The following is an 18879-nucleotide window of genomic DNA, read 5'->3' as shown; positions in this document are numbered from 1 at the left end:
TGTCAGCGAGCTGGGCCCTATATCTAATCCTATCATGTGTGATACTGTCTGCTGAGCCATTGTATCTAATCCTATCATGTGTGATACTGTCTGCTGGACCCTATACCTAATCCTATCATGTGTGATACGGTCTGCTGAGCCACTGTGTCTAATCCTATCATGTGTGATACTGTCTGCTGGGCCCTATATCTAATCCTATAATGTTTGATACTGTCTGCTGAGACACTGTATCTAATCCTATAATGTGTGATACTGTCTACTGAGCTGTGTATCTAATCCCATCATGTGTGATACTGTCTGCTGGGCCCTATATCTAATCCTATCATGTGTGATACTGTCTGATGTACCCTATATCTAATCCCATCATGTGTGATACTGTCTGCTAAGCCACTATATCTAATCTTATCCATAGCTTTGGGGTCGTAGTGCTATAGATATGCTGTCTCAGATATATATATATGCACATATTCATACACGCACACATTTTTTTGTGGGGGGGGGGCACATATGTATTGGGGCTATTCCCCCTGTGCTAGTCCTTAGTGACGCCACCGGCTGCCAGTGCTGCATTGTTGGGTCACTTAGGAGACCCAGCAATGCAGCTGAAAGCTGCGGGCCATCGGCCCTGAGAAGTTTGGGGGGGGGGCCCAAGTAGAACATTTGCATCGGGGCCCATGAGCCTTTAGCTACGCCCCTGCCCTATTGGTCCTCTTACCCTACCAATGTCATCCCTCCCCGTTTTTCCAGCAAAATACAACAGAAGGGAGAACAAAAATATAGTGTAACCTTAAACTGGTTAATCCAGGAAATAAATGCTTTTATAGATGAAGATTCGAGAACCAAGATGTATTACTAGCATAGAAGCAAAGTTAGTGATACTGTCACATGTGACATATACCAAGACAGAATGTATGCATAGAAATAAACAATTTTTTTTACATGACTTTTGGATTTATGATTTTTGTGGTGGACCATACCTCATTTCTCATGCCATTGGTTATTGTTGCTTGTTGTTCTAGTGTAAAAAGATGAGACACCGATCCAAATACAACAAATTCTGTAAGGTACACTAGTGCTGCAGAGTCAATTTGTTCTTCTGTGAGAAGCAGGAGAGACTTCTGGCCCTGAAAAGATTAACAATTGGTATTTAAGATTAGAATTACTATACAAAAGTTTCTAGGATGCATTTAGATTCCAAACTAATTAAAGAGTGCTATTGTGGAGGCCTATAAATGGCAGAACACAAATTTTTCTTTTTCTATTTGAGTCAATCTATTATTGTAGATCATAACGTTGAAATTTTAGGAGTCATAGACTCTCCTACATATCCTAGGAATATTCCACAGCTGCGTTGCCAATGCCTAAAATTATTTAGTAAAATCACCACAAAAAAAATACTTTTGCTATTTTTAGTCAAGTATTTATTATTAACACTAGATCTAGAATTCAGCAAAACTGTAGTATTTACAACATTGAAAATGATAGTTAATGTATCATAGCTACAGTAAATGGTCTGTAACCCTATACTATCACAAGGTTATTGATGTAATACATCTCTGTGCATATACATTTATTTTGTCTTTAAAGCTCTTCTTACCTTCAAACCCGCTTTTATGTAGCAATCTACAAGTTGGGATTTGAACATTCTGCTTTTGTGTTCCTCATCCTCCATTTTAGTGTGCGTCCCAAGCTGGACCACACAGAATCCTGACAGGTGTCCTGCAAGCCGAGCAAGTGCAGTGCTATACCGCGGACAGCCCTCTCCACAAAGTAGTGTATGGGCGCTTCCATGGGCACTCCAAAGGTTACGGGCTATACGGCATAGCAGATTAACAGCACACTAAAAACAATCAGAATAATTAATTCAATGTCATATAAAGTAAAAGCATATCATGTTTCATTATCAACAAGCAGCACTGAAACCCATCACCAGTTCTTTCATATTTATTTATCTTAGATTATAAAACCCAATCAATAGAACACCTCTGTTATTATATCCATAAAATATGCAAAATCCCCCGCTAGACAACTAAACGTTCAACAAACTTCTGACATGTCATAGTGACATGTCAGAAGTTTTGATTAGTGGAGTCCGAGTACTGGGACCCCCATCAATCGCTAAAACGAAGCGGCAGAAGCGCTTCTGTGAGTGCTCAGCTGCTTCGATTCTGTTTGGCTTTTTCCGGAAAGCCGATGTAGCAGAGTACAGGCTCATAGACTTTCTATTGAGTCTGTACACCACTACATTGATTTCTGGAAAAAGCCAAACTGAAACGAAGCGGCTGAGCACCCACACGAGCGCTTCTGCCGCTTCGTTTTAGCGATTGGACTCCCACCAATCAAAACTTCTGACATATCACTATGACATGTCAGAAGTTTGTTGAACGTTTAGTTACCCTTTAAGAACAAAAAAAACAACTTAAACCTACTTTTAAGACTATATTGATGAATTCCATTCATAGTAAATTGCTAAAATATTGTTACTTTTATATTAAAATCCAGGACAGCACCCTGTATTTTTTTGATGCACTTCACACTAAAGGCGATTGTAAAACAGCCCAAGTCTGCTGACAGATCTGCCAGGCAACACTGAGGAGTTGCAAATTGGGCCCACAAGTTATTATTTGATGTCTCACCAAAGTTAGTGATTCCACCTATGATATTATTTTGCTGTTGCTAATTAATGTTATTTATACGCTTCTCTTGTATGTTCTTCAAAGTTCAAGGTAAGACTAAACTTTAAAGCATATCTACAGTGGAAAATAAAAATTTCACAGTACTCTTACATAATTTGTGTAGTCTTTATCTTTAAAGTTCAGCTGTTTATGCTGCAGACTGCTCCATTTTCCTAACTCACAGGTTCATTGTTGTTGTTATCATTGTCTGCCATGTAACATATACTACTAGCTCTCATTAGACTTGCGATTCTCCTCTTAGCCCTCTTAGGTCCAGTTCACAAGTTTTTTACGCTGATGTTAAAGTCGAAACCTCATCAGAATCGTTGGCAAAAACTTCCAAAACTGCCTCCCGTTGATTTTAATGGGAGGTGGATGCATTTTTTCCGCTGCGGTTTTAGCCGCTCACAGTAAAAACAAAGTGGCATGCTCTTTCTTGCTGCGGTTCCGCCTCTGACCTCCCATTGAAATCAATGGGAGGCAGAGAAAGTGTTTTTCACAGTGTTTTTTACCCACGGCACTCAATGGCCGCGGGTGAAAAATGCGATGACAATCGCAGCAAGAATTTGCAGGCAGGTCAAAATCTGCCTCAAAACTCCTGCAAAAAACTCTGTGTGAACTGGGCCTAACACTACAGAAACAGCTTGCTTTAAAAACAGTGCAGAGACTACTGTAATAACAGGACATTATTAAATACTGTACAGAGACAATCAGCTTGTAATTCCCTGTTTGGGTAAGTTATTAAATCTCTATCTATCTTCTCCTACATCTGACATTAGCAGAGAGGAAGTAAAAGGCTTCAGTGATTCAAGTCTCCACATATTCTGCCTCACACTAAAATTAAGTGTGAGCCTGCGAGTAAATAAAGGTAATAAACAGCCCTCATTTTTCATTTTTAGCCTAGATTGGATAATTGAATTTATCTTAAAAGGTAGACCACTAGAGGTAGACGTTAAGAAAAGCAACTCTAGAACTTGCATCTTTAGCTAACCAGGCTTCCTGGCTATAGAAATGTAAAATATCTGAATTTCACATCTTATTTCCCGAGAAAAGTGTCACTATCCTATAAAGACATTTTATTACCAATAGCTTATTTGCAAAGCATAATAATTGGCTGAGAAGAGAAAAAATATATATATTATTTTTTCCAATACAAACATGTACTGTAATTTCACAGGAGCTTTTACATGTCTTCTATTATTCCAAAACAGCTTATCGACCATCGTGGATACTGACTGAAAGGAGTGCAATGCCTTACTACAGTTTTTTTAGTACAGTAGGCATGTTCCATCTGTCTGTCTCAAAAAATGAATATTGAAAATGTCACAATATTGAGACTGGGGTGAAATAACAGATATAACAGAAATAGTGTGGCTCAGATATAATTCTACATAAGCAGTTCTCAGAAACATGAGACATTGAGTTATTAAATACGTACACAAAAAATAATGGCATGCATAAATTACCAACATTTTTGAAGATTAGTAGACCGGAACAGAAGATCCATTTTGGAATTAACCTGTTCATTCCAACAAGTTAATTCATTTAAGGATTTTTATAAGAGAAATAGATCAATATGTCTTTTGCTCAAGTTCAGTGTCCTGTTCAGTGAGCACACAATGATCTCAATAATTTATGAGCTCTGAATGACAGCTGAACAAGACACAAGCACAAACCTGATAAAATGTGATGCTCAATCTGGGATTCACTTTGTTGTATTCTCTCAGCGCCTCTGTTAGCAACTGTTTCACATGGACTAAATCAAATGTTTGCTGGTACCCATCTAGGAAATGACTGGCGCTGCTGGTCTTCTCGCCTCGCTTCAACAAATTTGTGTCCTGCTGTCTAGCTACAGTAGTGATTAACCCACCTTCATCCTCCACAATGTTACTAAAAAGGGGTTGCGGAGTACTTAGGATGACCTGTACCTGCAAAATATTGTAATAAGCAGTTTAACATATGCTTTTCTCTTATATATTTCATTGGTGTTTTGTATTTTTTTCAAGCAATAATTTTTTAATAGGGACATGGAAACTGGCAAAAATTTAAATTTTAACAAAATTTAGATTTGAATGCAGAACTATAGACATGTAAACATACTAAACATTACTGTAAATTTCTATAAATAAGAAAAGGACAGAAGTGGCGTATTTATCAATTCATGTGCTATTAATTTAATAATTTCATTAAAGCTTAAAATATCTTCACAAAAAGAAAGGAGCTACAGTGGTGCTTGAAAGTTTGTAAACCCTTCAGAATTGTCTATATTTCAGCATAAATTTGACCTAAAACTACATTAGATTTTCACACAAGTGCCAAAAGTAGGGAGAGTAAAGAAAACCAAATCAAACAAATGAGTCAAAAATATGAGACTTCGTCATTTATTTATTCAGGTAAATGATCCAATATCACATATCTGTGAATAGCAAAAGTATGCCAGCTTTTAGGATTTTCCTTTAGAATTTGCTGATATAATTCAGAATTAATTGTTACATCAATGATGGCAAGTCACCCTGACCAAGATGCAGCAAAACAGGCCCAAACCATGATACTATCACCACTGTGTTTCACAGATGGTATAAGGTGTTTATGATGGAATGCAGTGTTTTCCTTTCTCTAAACATAACGCGAATCATTTAAACCAAAAAGCTCTATTTTTCATCTCATCCGTCCACAAAACATTGTTCTAATAGCCTTCCAGCTTGGCCAGGTGATGTTTAGCAAACTGCAGATGGGCAGCAATGTTCTTTTTGGAGAGCACTGGCTTTCTCCTTGCAATCCTGCCATGCACACCATTGTTGTTCAGTGTCCTTCTGATGGTGGAATCATGAACATTAACCCCTTCCCTCTTTGGCCACTTTTGACCTTCCTGACAGAGCCTCATTTTTCAAATCTGACATGTTTCACTTTATGTGGTAATAACTCCGGAATGCTTTTACCTATCCAAGCGATTCTGAGATTGTTTTCTCGTGACACATTGGACTTTATGTTACTGGCAAAATTTGCCCGATACATTCAGTATTTAATTGTGAAAAACACCAAAATTTAGCGAAAAATTGCAAAAATTAGCATTTTTCTCAATTTAAATGTATCTGCTTGTAAGACAGGCAGTTATACCACACAAAAATGTTGCTAACTAACATCCCCCATATGTCTACTTTATATTGGCATCGTATTTTGATCATCATTTTATTTTTCTAGGACGTTACAAGGCTTAGAACTTTAGCAGCAATTTCTCACATTTTCAAGAAAATGTCAAAATGCTATTTTTACAGGGGCCAGTTTAGTTGTGAAGTGGCTTTAAGGTCCTTAGATATTAGAAACCCCCAATAAGTCACCCCATTTTAAAAACTGCACCCATCAAAGTATTCAAAACAGCATTTAGAAAGTTTCTTAACCCTTTAGACGTTGCGCAGGAATTAAGGCAAAGTAGAGGTGAAATTTACAAAGTTCATTATTTTTTTCCAGAAATTCATTTTGAATCCATTTTTTTTGTACCACGGAATGTTTTACCCAAGAAATGCAACTCAATATTTATTGCCCAGGTTCTGCAGTTTTAGGAAATATCCCACATATGGCCCTAGTGCGCTAATGGACTGAAGCACCGGCCTCTGAAGCAAAGGAACACCTAGTGGATTTTGGGCCTCCTTTTTATTAGAATATATTTTAGGCACCATATCCGCTTTGAACAGGTCTAGTGGAACTAAAACAGTGGAAACCCCCCAAAAGTGACTCCATTTTGGAAACTACACCCCTCGAGGAATTTATCTAGGGGTATAGTGAGCATTTTGACCGGCCAGTTTTTTTGCAAAAATTTTTGGAACTAGGCCATGAAAATGAAAATCTACATTTTTTCAAATAAAATGTAGGTTTAGCTAATTTTTTTTCATTTCCAAAAGAACTAAAGTAGAAAAAGCACCACAACATTTGTAGAGCAATTTCTCCCGAGTAAAACAGTACCCCACATGTGGTAATAAACGATTGTTTGGACACACGGCAGGGCTTAGAATGGAAAGTGCGCCATTTGGCTCTTGGAGCTCAAATTTAGCAGGAATGGTTTGCGGAGGCCATGTCGCATTTGCAAAGCCCCTGAGGTGACAAAACAGTGGAAACCCCTAACAAGTGACCCCATTTTGGAAACTATACCCCTCGAGGAATTTATCTAGGGGTGTAGCAAGCATTTTGACCGGCCAGTTTTTTTGCAAAAATTTTTGGAACTAGGTCATGAAAATGAAAATCTACATTTTTTCAAATAAAATGTAGGTTTAGCTAATTTTTTTTCATTTCCAAGAGAACTAAAGTAGAAAAAGCACAACAACATTTGTAGAGCAATTTCTCCCGAGTAAAACAATACCCCACATGTGGTAATAAACGGCTGTTTGGACACACGGCAGGGCTTAGAAGGGAAAGAGCGCCATTTGGCTCTTGGAGCTCAAATTTAGCAGGAATGGTTTGCGGAGGCCATGTCACATTTGCAAAGCCCCTGAGGGGACAAAACAGTGGAAACCCCCAACAAGTAACCCCATTTTGGAAACTATACCCCTTGAGGAAATTATCTAGGGGTATAGTGAGCATTTTGGCCCCACAGGTTTTTTGAAGAAATTATTGCAAGTAGGCTGTGAAAATGAAAATCTAAATTTTTCAAATAAAATGTAGGTTTAGCTAATTTTTTTTCATTTCCACAAGGACTAAAGGAGAAAAAGCACCATAAAATTTGTAAAGAAATTTCTCCCGAGTAAAACAATACCCCACATGTGGTAATAAACGGCTGTTTGGACACACAGCGAGGCTGAGAAGGGAAAGAGCGCCATTTGGCTTTTGGAACTCAAATTTAGCAGGAATGGTTTGCGGAGGCCATGTCGCATTTGCAAAGCTCCTGAGGGGACAAAACAGTGGAAACCCCCAACAAGTGACCCCATTTTGGAAACTACACCCCATGAGGAAATTATCTAGGGGTGTAGCAAGCATTTTGACCAGCCAGTTTTTTTACAGAACTTATTGTAAGTAGGCCGTAAAAATGAAAATCTACATTTTTTTCAAAGAAAATGTAGGTTTAGGTATTTTTTTTTTCATTTCCACAAGGACTGAAGGAGAAAAAGCACCGCAACATTTGTAAAGCAACTTCTCCCGAGTAAAACAATACCCCACATGTGGTCACAAACATCTGTTTGGACACACGGTAGGGCTCAGAATGGAAGGAGCACCATTTGGATTTTGGAATGGTTTCTGGGTGTCATGTCATATTTGCTGAGCCCCTGTAGTACTAGTACAGTGGAAACACCCCAAAAGTGACTCCATTTGGGAAACTGCACCCCCTGAGGAATCATCTAGGGGTATAGTGAAAATTTTGATCCCAAAGGTTTTTTGCTGAATTAATTAGAATTAAGCCATGAAAATGAAAAATAATTTTTTTTTCAAACAAGATGTCGTTTTAGATACACATTTTTCATTTTTGCAAGGAATAGAGAAGAAAAAGCACCCCAACATTTGTAAAGTAATTTCTCCCGAGTACGGTAACACCCCATATGTGGTTATAATCGGCTGTTTACGTATATGGGAGCATTCAGAAGAAAAGGAGCGGTATTTATCTTTTGGAGCGTAGATTTTGCTGGAATGGTTTGCGGACGCCATGTTGCATTTGCAAAACCACTGATGTACCAAACAAAAGTCACCCCGTTTTAGAAACTACACCCCTAAAGGCATTTATCAAGGGATGTAGTGAGAATTTAGACTCCACAGGTGTTTTTCAGAAATGAATACGCAGTGGATTGTGCAAAGTGAAAATTGCAATTTCTCCACTGATCTGCCCATTCACCGCACAAGATGTTGTGCCCCTAGAGAATCTTACCCCATAAATTGTTAAGCGGGTTCTCCCGGGTATGGTAATGCCTTACTTGTGGCCATAAATTGCTGTTTGGGCACACTGTAGGGCTAAGAAGGGAAAGACCGCCATTTTGAGCATGGATTTTGCTTGGTAATAGTTCTGTTTGGGGTTTTGCTGGTATTTCCGTTTATAATGTGGGGGCATATGTAATCTGTGCGGAGTATATCAGGGCATAATAAGAGGGTATAATAATGGGGTAAATAATACAATTATCCATAGATGTGTGTTACGCTGTGAAGCGATCCGTTATGCACAGGCCGGTGTCACACTGATAAACGGTTTTCTTTCTTATCCCCCTTTTGTAACACTCTTTACACTGCACCTTTTGGGGACTTTTTCTCCTTCGTAGTTTGGGAAATATTACTGGGAAAGTTTTGCACTGGTATAATACGGGCACCCTCGCATCCAGTGGATGTCCCTTCCCTTTCCTAGTTCCTAAATACTAGGGCCCTGAAACTGAAGGAATGTTCCCCTCAGGCCTGCGCATTGAGATGTTTTTCATCACCGCATTACTAGTGCCATAACTTTTTTATTTTTCAGTAGATTGAGCGCTGTGCGGGCTTGTTTTTTGCGAGACGGGCTGTAGATTTTATTGGTACCATTTTGGAACACATACGACTTTTTGATCACTTTTTATTTCATTTTTTGGTAAAGGAAATTACCAAAAACAAGCAATTCTGGAATAGTTTTTTATTGGTTTTTTTATCGGCATCCACAGTGCGCCCTAAATTACATGTTATCTTTATTCTGCGGGTCGATACGATTACGGCGATACCAAATTTATATCGTTTTTTTTATGTATTGCGGCTTTTGCACAATAAAATCACTTTTTTTATAAAATCATTTGTTTTCTGTGTCGACATTCTAAGACCCATAACTTTATTATTTTTGCGTGCACAAAGCGGTGTCAGGGATTATTTTTTGCGGGACGGATTGTCGTTTTTTATTAGTACTATTTTGGAGTAAATGTGACTTTTTGATCACTTTTTATAGCATTTTTTGGAAGGAGATGTGACCTAAAAACAAAGATTCTGGCGTTGTTTTTCATGTTTTTTTTTTACGGCGTTCACCATGCGGGATAAATTACATAATTGTTTTGTAGTTTGGGTCGTTACGTACGCGGCGATACCAAATTTATATAGTTTTTTTTATGTATTGCGGCTTTTGCACAATAAAATCACTTTTTTTATAAAATCATTTGTTTTCTGTCTCGCCATATTCTAAGACCCATAACTTTTTTATTTTTGCGTGCACGAAACGGTGTCAGGGATTATTTTTTGCGGGACGGATTGTCATTTTTTATTAGTACTATTTTGGAGTAAATGTGACTTTTTGATCACTTTTTATAGCATTTTTTGGAAGGAGACGTGACCTAAAAACAAAGATTCTGGCGCTGTTTTTCATGTTTTTTTTTTACCGCGTTCACCGTGCGGGATAAATTACATAATAGTTTTGTAGTTTGGGTCGTTACGGACGCGGCGATACCAATTATGTATAGTTTTTTTTTATTTTTTACGGTTTTTCCCATAATAAAAGACTTACTATGGGAAAAAAGTCAGTTCAGCTTTATTTTTATTTGAAATGTGTGTGTTTTTATTGTTTTACCACATTTTTATTAACATTTTTTTACTTTTTTTACTTGTCCCACTAGGGGACATGAGGGCCTGATGCCCCGATCGCTACTCTAATACACTGCACTACATACGTAGTGCAGTGTATTAGCGCTGTCAGTTATTCACTGACAGCAAGCCTATGAGGACACGCCGCAGTCGGGTCCTCATCGGCTCCCGTACAAGGCAGACTCGGACGCCATTTTCTGGCGTCCGATTGCCACAGCAACCCAGCGATTGCATCACTGGGTTGCCGATCGGGTGAAAACCTATCAGATCCTGCGCTCTATTGAGCGCAGCATCTGAGGGGTTAATCTGCCGGATCGGAGAATAGCTCCGGTCCTGGCAGTTACAGGAGGGTGCCAGCTGTATAATACAGCTGTCACCCCACGGTGATGGTGCCGGCTCTGCTCCTGAGCCCGCACCATCACTGCGCCGTATATATACGGCGCTTTGCGTGAAGCACCTCCCGACAGCGCCGTATATATACGGCGGATGTCGGGAAGGGGTTAACATTAGCTAATGTGAAAAAGGCCTTTAGTTGCATAGAGGTTACCTTGTGACCTTATGGACTATTATATGTCTTTCTCTTGGCATGATCTTTGTTGGTCGACCATAGCTTTGTGATATTGGATCATTTTCAAGTCTAATATTTTTGACCCCTTAGTTAGATTTGATTCTCTTTATCTACTAGTAGTTTTAGGTCAAATTGTTGCAGAAGAATATATCGAAAATTCTGAAGTGTTCACAAACTTTCAAGCACCATTGTATTATGAATTAACATTACTGTAATGACGGGGGTAGGGAAACAGACAAGTAAGCCCTAATCTACCCGCCACTCAGTCCCTGCCTACTTGCAACGACCCGCCCTAGGCGACGGGGTACAACTGGGCGACGGTCCCAACACCGTGAGCAACAAGAGTAGTGAACAAGCTGAGTCAAACCAGGAGAGTACGAGGTGCCAAACGCAGAGCAGGAGAGTAGTGAACAAGCCGAGTCAAACCAGGAGTGTACGAGGTACCAAACGCAGAGCAGGAGAGTAGTCAGCAAGCCGGGGTCAATGAGAAGCAAGGACAAATAGAACCAGAAGCTGCAGCAGGGCCAGGAAACCAAACAAGAAGAATCACAAGCAAGGAGGAACAGGAAAGGCAGGTATAAATAGACAGAGGGCGGGAGCTAGCTCCGTCTGGCCAGGCTGCGATAGGCTCTCCCACTCCTAAGCCTGCCACCCTGAGTGGTGGAAGATGAAGTCAGTCTCTCAGACATAGAAGCAGGTGCAGACTGATTATCCATGGGCGTTGCCCCAGAAGCTGTGCCTGGCAGATCCTTTACAATTACTTTACCTCTTCTTCACTTATAAAGACTTTCTGTACTACAATGGTCAGCTCTTGAACATATCTGTTAAAATCCACTGCACTAGACATCCTGTGGCCATACACCCAGTCACATTCATGTCTCCAAAGAATGAGAAGCTTTTCATTTGTAGTCCTTCCATCCAGAGACAGGCAGATGTTCCTGTAAAATAAACACATGAACTTACTTATTTCTTATTTAGCTAATGAATGAAACAAGATTGCAAGTTTTAATATAGGAATATTGAGAAAAGAAACTTGGCATTCTAAAATTATTTTAAGGGTGATACCAGCTCACTGTATTGGGCAAAAAATGTCAAAAAACAGATTGTCAAGAGTACCCCCAAATATCTCCAACAACTCAATCAGTTGGTCCGCCAGATTTTATCATAATATATTATCAAGGCAAAACTACCGATTATCATTTATTTATGGTTAGAATGACTACTTTAGTGACATTCTAGTAAATATTTCAAGATCTTGACAACAGTTAACTTGCTGACACTTTCTGACCCAATAATTAAGTGCTATTTAAAACATATTTAAGGACAACTAATCCCAGTGGATTAACTGGAAGTGCAAGCATCCATCATTCAGATGTGATCAGAGCCTTAGAGTTATAAGAGATAGATAGATAGATAGATAGATAGATAGATAGATAGATAGATAGATAGATAGATAGATAGATAGATAGATAGATAGATAGATAGATAGACTCACACAATTTGATCAAATTTAATCAAAAGTGTGCTAAGAACCTCACTATTGTAAGCAGATTTAGCAGTAATGCATATTTATATTTAGTGGCTTAAGTGGCATTAGTGTTCGCAGTGTGCTGTCGCCAATTTCTTGTGTGCTTTATAATTTGCAGTTACAGGCGTTCTTGCACCTGTATACACGTTTTGTTTCATTTTGCTGGAATGTGCTGTTCAAACTTTTGAGTTGTTTATTTGATTCATATATGTGGGGTTAGTGACTGCCTCCATTTTTTTTTTACTTGCACTCGTCCCATACTGCCCTGGGTAATTTTAATTAGTTTAATGCTGGTTCCTAACATCCCCAGATATATGTAGGTTTAGTCCCAGTTCTGGGTGTATGTGCAGCGTAGGTTCCTACCTCATAGGGGTCGCCTTGTCGTGGCAGGTGGGCTCACACAATTGGATCAAAATGTGTGCTAAGAACATCACTATTGTAAGTAGATTTAGCAGTAATGCATATTTATTTATAGTGTTTAGATGCCATTTGTGTTCACAGTGTGCTGTCGCCATTTTTTTTTTTAGATAGATAGATAGATAGATAGATTTGCATACTAGTATAGAGTATATGGTTTGAGAAGCCTAACACAAAGATGAAGTCTAGATTAGGGCACTCGTGATGTAATTGTTGAAAATAAAAAAACATTTTTGAAAAAGCAAACATTTTACCCCAAAAATGCAACATACAGTATCTTGGTCAAAATGAAAAATACATAATTACTTGTGGATAAGTAAAGCCCACCCTGACTGAAAGTTAGGCCTGGGTATAATCAATAGGACTTTGCTACAATGTATTTTCTTACGTTTTTGTTCACCTGTCTTGCATTACTCCAACATGAAAAAATAACTGTAACAAAATACAAATTCATACATACCCCACATCTAATATAATTTTCTGAGACTAAACAACAGATATATTGAAGTTAAGGTTTGGACGCTTCAATTACCTGGCAATAATAATGTTTTTTCTGCAAGATTTCCAAATATTTTAATTTGTAAAAGTGAATACAGTACAGTTTTCACATTTCCCTCCAAAATAGACTTTACCATAAAACACGTAATCGCTTTTAAGAAAAAAGGTGTCATGATTTGAAATGGAAGGTTTTTCCTGTGCTGTTTTATTACTATGCTCATCATGTGCACAAAATGATACATAATGTATTTTTGTAATGACAGAAAAAAGTACATCAGAACGTCTTATTCTAGTTAAAACAATGAAAATATACATGAGCTCATCATTCCAGCATTAAAGGGCTGAATGCTTGGCAATGAAACAAGGACATTTGGACAGACCTAAACTAACAAGGGCAAAAACTGCATGTTCATCTTAAATTTCTAGTGATTGATCATCACACTGAAATACAGAGGAGAATAGGACAGACAAGCTCAAGTCAGCCTTTTCTAGTAATTGTCACATATAGCCATGGGACTGAGTTTTTCACTTATAGTCAGGCTGGCATCTCTTACCTTTATGTATCACAGTGTACCATGACATGTCATCACTGAGCAGTACTTAAACAGCTTTTACAAGTAGCACAAAGAGCTGACACAGCAATAACTCTTCATGGAAGTGAACTAATGGTCCTTTCAAATGAGTCCAACCAACATGTAACATCTTTTCCTCTTTATTACCTGAATATTTTTGCAAGGTCTCGAAGTGTAAATATGTAGTGACATCGCTGAGACGTCCCCAAGAACACAGTCCTGAGTCTTTCCTGTAGTTCTATTGAAACTTTAATGATAGCCAAAATTAATTCCTGCAGGTTCTCAGTAGACACAGCCCCTGTACTGCCAGCCTGAAATCACAGGAAAATGGGTCAATGCCAACCCTGATGAGGAAGCAAATCAATGGCTACGTTCAACAGGTAACACAATAAAGATAAGAGACACCTTGGCAATTAGTAAAATGACTAGAGGCATAATAAAAATGACTCCCTGAACATAAAAATAAAACAAATGAGACAAACCACAAAAGGACACTTGCAGCCTTGAGATTTGTCTATAATTGTCTCGGCTTGATGTATAGATATTAAATTGTTTCTTTTAAAGCATGCATGAATTGCGGTTAATCCTAAATGTGTCACTAAATTTTACAGCCACTTGTGAAGCACTGCAATTACTTCATTATGACAGTCCATTAACTAATAACTGGTACGCTACAAGCTTACAATGAGCACACAATTAGCGGAGCTACTGCGACAACGTTCATTTTCCTTAACATTCCACTAATAAAGGAGAGAAGACAGGTACCTTGTGTTCCGTCTCTCCTGGCACAAAGTGAGCATTCAGTGTGCTACTGAATATCCCAAGCTGTTCGCTTTGACTGAAAGGAGAAAAATAACACCAATCAATCCACCTCTGGCTTGCTATTCAACAAAAATCTGCTAATGTAATTAACAATACAAGTAATATCATGCTGAACAATTAGCTTTATGAAAATAAATAAAAAATTATCCTTAAAACCCTAAAGAGTCTCCCTGTAATAGAATCAGTGATGCTGCTCTAGATAAAGGCCATATAAATATACACAGATAAAGAGGGGGAAATTATTAAGACTGGCATTTCATATGATAGTTTTAAACTACACTACGTCAAAATGAAATGTGCCAAATTTATTAAGGTAAGCGTGCCTCTTAATAACTTTGGCACATCTTGGACTGTTCTAACACCAGAAATGTATATCTACGCCAGCTCCAGCCTACTTAGTAATAAATATGTCGGTCTATGGGTTGGCATTGCCCCCACCTGGTTAAACCTACCCACTTTTTTAGACAGTTTTTAAAAGAGGCAAGTGACGGAAAAAGTAGTAAATTTTAGCGCAAATATGGCATGCGGCAACCATTTTTACTTCTTCCCGCCAACATTTTTTACGTTTTTACTAAAGTTGCGTAAATCAGTTTATAAATTGCACCCATGGCATAGTTTATGGGGGAGATGAGTAAATCTGTGAAAACTTGCTTTGTAGATGTTTCGCTGACTATATTTTTCACTTACAGAGACATATTTTCAATTTATGCAACAATGGAGTTTGAACTGATGATATCTGGCTCTATATTTCAGCCTACTTTGGTATATGGGGAAAATACAACTGTCTAATCGGAAATTCCTCTATCGGTGAACACTAGTACAAATTACAATTAGGCTATGTTCACACGGAGTATTTTGGGGGAGGAATATCTGCCTCAAAATTCAGTTTGGAACTTTGAGGCAGATATTCCTCTCCCTGCACGCCGATTTTCGCGGCGATTATCGCGCCGTTTTTCGCCCGCGGCCATTGAACGCCGCGGGCATAAAACAGCGAGAAATACGCTTTCTCCTGCCTCCCATTGAAGTCAATGGGAGGTCAGAGGCGGAAGCGCCCGAAGATAGGGCATGTCGCTTCTTTTTCCCGCGAGGCAGTTTTTCAATCAATGGGAGGCGTTCTCGGGCCGTTTTTGCCGAGTTTTGCGACGCGGTTTCCACGTAAAAAAACTCTGCAAAATACCCCGTGTGAACATAGCCTTACTGTTTCTATAAACCTCCTGTATAAAATTGAAAAGTAAGCAGTATACATGTGTCTGTGATCATCCAGATATAGCTACATATGTACGGTTTCTAAAGCAAGTGGTCAGATAAAAGAAACCCACAAACTACAGTACAGTAAAGGAGCCCTACAAGAATAGATTCATAAAAATCTTTTTTATATACCATTTCTATGCTTTGCAATGATCATTTGAGGACTGCAATACTGAAAAATTCTGATGATAACAAATCACCTTCTGGCTTCTGCAAGGAGCAACTGTGTGGATAAAAATCACCATCTGCATCAATATCTACACATGGTCTCCATATACCTGACAGAAATCAGAAGGGGGCATCTTGTCACAAGAATCTCCCACAAGTGCAGTCTCTAAGTGATTATATCGTAGCATTTGGCAGCATAATGTACATTATGAATTTCTTTTGACAGTTCTCATTTAATCACATTGAGCACAAAATTAGTTTTACATGGCTAATGAATTAACAGAACTATGAAATACAAAGGACTACATTTCCAAACCTTGGGTACATGCATTGAAAGGAACAGAAATGTCTGAGGAGACGTCTTTGCTCTGGAGAACTGTTAGCTTTTGCTGTGTTCCATGTTGACAGGTATATTATGCTTTCTATGGTTTTCCATTTCAAGGTGGTGGGGTCAAATATTCCTTTTTGGTCAAGCAGCTGCCGAATGAACTCACAAGCTGGCTGATAACCTGGCTCATTGACCTATGAAGAAACATTAAATCCAAATGTATCTCTTTGCTAATCAGAAAAAGTTTTAAAACAGAAATGAATGGGCCCGTACTTTGATCCGCAATTACAGCCCATAATTGTGAATCAAAATTATGTCCGTGTGCATGGGGCCTAAAATATGAGCAAGGTAGAGAGTTTTCTATAAAATCTTTTACAATTATTCAATACCTGTAAAACCTGAAAAGATGTCTATGAAGTGAATGCTGTTCTTTAAAATACATTTTAGATCCCTTTAAAATCAAACTTAGGCCTTATTCAGATGAACTAACTGACAGCACACAGACCCATGCAAATCAATGGGGCTATTCCCACATGCGTGATTTTTCACGCAGTGTGTGTGTCCATTGCATGAAACTCACTGCATGTCCTATTTTGGTCCGTTATTGTGAACCACGTCACCCATTGAAAACTTGGACAGCACACGAACAACATCTGTGTGCTGTCCGTATTTTTCACGCCCCAGTTGCTAAAGAAATGATGAGAAAAAAAAGTACAGGGACACTGATGCCACAGGGAAAGCACACTGATACCACACGGAACAGAAATGCAGACGTAAAACTGACACGTTCGTCTCAAATCAGGCCTAACGCCCCATACACACGACCGTAAGAATCATCCGTAATTGCGGACCGCATTTACGGTCCGCAATTACGGACACATTCACTTCTATTGTCCATGGACACCTTTATTTACGGGAAGGTGTCCGGGCCGTAGAAGTGTACCGCAAAAGATAGGACATGTACAGTACATTAAAACATTAAAATCACTGACAGGCGAAGTTAGTAACATATATTTATCTCAGTATAATGGACCGTTCAAGGCAGCAGCAAGTAAACAATCAGATCTTGAAGTTGATGTATTGGAAGGAGGAAAAATGGGCAAGCATAAGGATCTGAGCAATAACAAAGGCCAAATTGCGATGGCTAAGTGACGTTAGAGCATCTCCAAAATGTCAGGTCTTGAGGGATTTTCCTGGTACGCAGTGTTTAGTGCCTACCAAAAGGGGTCAAAGTAAGGATAACGGTAAAACGATAACAGAGTCATGGGTGCCCATGGCTCATTGATGTGCTTGGAGAGCAAAAGCTAGTCCACAAAAGAGCTACTATAGCACAAATTGCTAAAAGAAAAGTTATAGATGGAATGATAGAAAGGTGTCAGAACACACACAGCTTGCTGCGTTTTGGACTGCATAGCTAAAAAGAACCTACAATGGGCACTTGAGTATAAAAACTGGGTCATGGAGCCATGAAAGATCCTCGTCATAACATTGGTTTAAAGGCAACCTGTCACGTTTTAAATGCAGTCCAATCTGCAGACAGCATGTTATAAAGCAGGAGTAGGTGAGCAGGTAAATATAAATATTTTTTTCAAAAGATACAATATAACTTAGGCTCTGTTCACATCTGCGTTGGGGTCCCGTTCTGGCGTTCCGTCTGAGCTTTCTGTCAGAACGGGACCCTGAACAAACACAAACTAACACAAACAGAAACCAGAGGTTTCCGTTTCCATCACCATTGATTTCAATGGTGACGAATCCAGTGCCCATGGTTTCCATTTGTCTCTGTTGTGCACCAGATCCGTCGTTTTGCAGGAAGCAGTAGCGTAGTCGACTAAGCTACTTCTTCCGGCAAAACGACTGCCAGAACGGGACCCCAACGCAGATGTGAACAGAGCCTAAGTGATACGTTTATTCATGTAAATCTCTGCTCATTCTGGGCTTAGGAGTCCAGTGGGCAATCCTACACTATAGTGCTGGCACTTTATATTATGTATGGCATAAAAATGCTGCCTATCAGTTGCCAGAGTTATAGTAAAACTCCATAATCACCTCTTTCGTCATATACTAAAATGTATATATTATTGTTGATATGCTTTAAATCTTTCCACAGTCTCATGTCTTTCCACAGTCTCATGGCTGTAAAAAAAAAAGGTGGCCGAGGCCCTCGAAAATTTCCTCTTCTACCCACCCCATCTGGCTGTAAAGAAGGAGAGGATTCCATAGATTTTTTTAGATTTTTTTTTTCATTTGTGTAAATTCTTTATTTAGTTTTGAATATATACGGGAGGGAAGGGAGGGGATACAAAGCAAGGGGGGTGATTCCATTGCTTTCTATGTAAGCATCTCTGTCAGTACATCAATGTGCAAAGTATGGTGAATTATTCTCTCTCTGATGCCCCATCAGTTGTTGCAAATTGCTCACACTGTGTATACCTATTTTACATTTATATATCAGAGTCAATGGCGAATCATCACAGGGGCGTTTAGGTGGCCACCAGAGGCTCCCAAGGGGCCTATGGCCGGCCAAAGTACACGAATCGCCACAAAAACCG

At 39.0% G+C, this 18879-nt stretch overlaps 1 protein-coding gene across 1 annotated transcript in view; it reads right to left on the bottom strand.

Moving 5' to 3' along the window:
* The window catches only part of LOC142741794 (uncharacterized), a 659023-nt gene that overhangs the window by 319842 nt on the left and 320302 nt on the right, over positions 1-18879 (bottom strand). The window contains exons 59-65 of the mRNA XM_075851126.1: positions 16316-16521; positions 14527-14599; positions 13909-14072; positions 11513-11684; positions 4352-4603; positions 1598-1840; positions 978-1124 (exon numbers count right to left, since the gene is read on the bottom strand). Coding sequence (XP_075707241.1) covers positions 978-1124; positions 1598-1840; positions 4352-4603; positions 11513-11684; positions 13909-14072; positions 14527-14599; positions 16316-16521 — 1257 coding nt within the window. The remainder of the gene's footprint in view (positions 1-977; positions 1125-1597; positions 1841-4351; positions 4604-11512; positions 11685-13908; positions 14073-14526; positions 14600-16315; positions 16522-18879) is intronic.

The sequence above is a fragment of the Rhinoderma darwinii genome, chromosome 2, assembly GCF_050947455.1.
Source record: "Rhinoderma darwinii isolate aRhiDar2 chromosome 2, aRhiDar2.hap1, whole genome shotgun sequence".
In the NCBI taxonomy this organism is placed as follows: Eukaryota; Metazoa; Chordata; class Amphibia; order Anura; family Rhinodermatidae; genus Rhinoderma; species Rhinoderma darwinii.
Note: the sequence above shows the minus strand (reverse complement) of the source record. Positions and strands in the feature narration are given on the sequence as shown.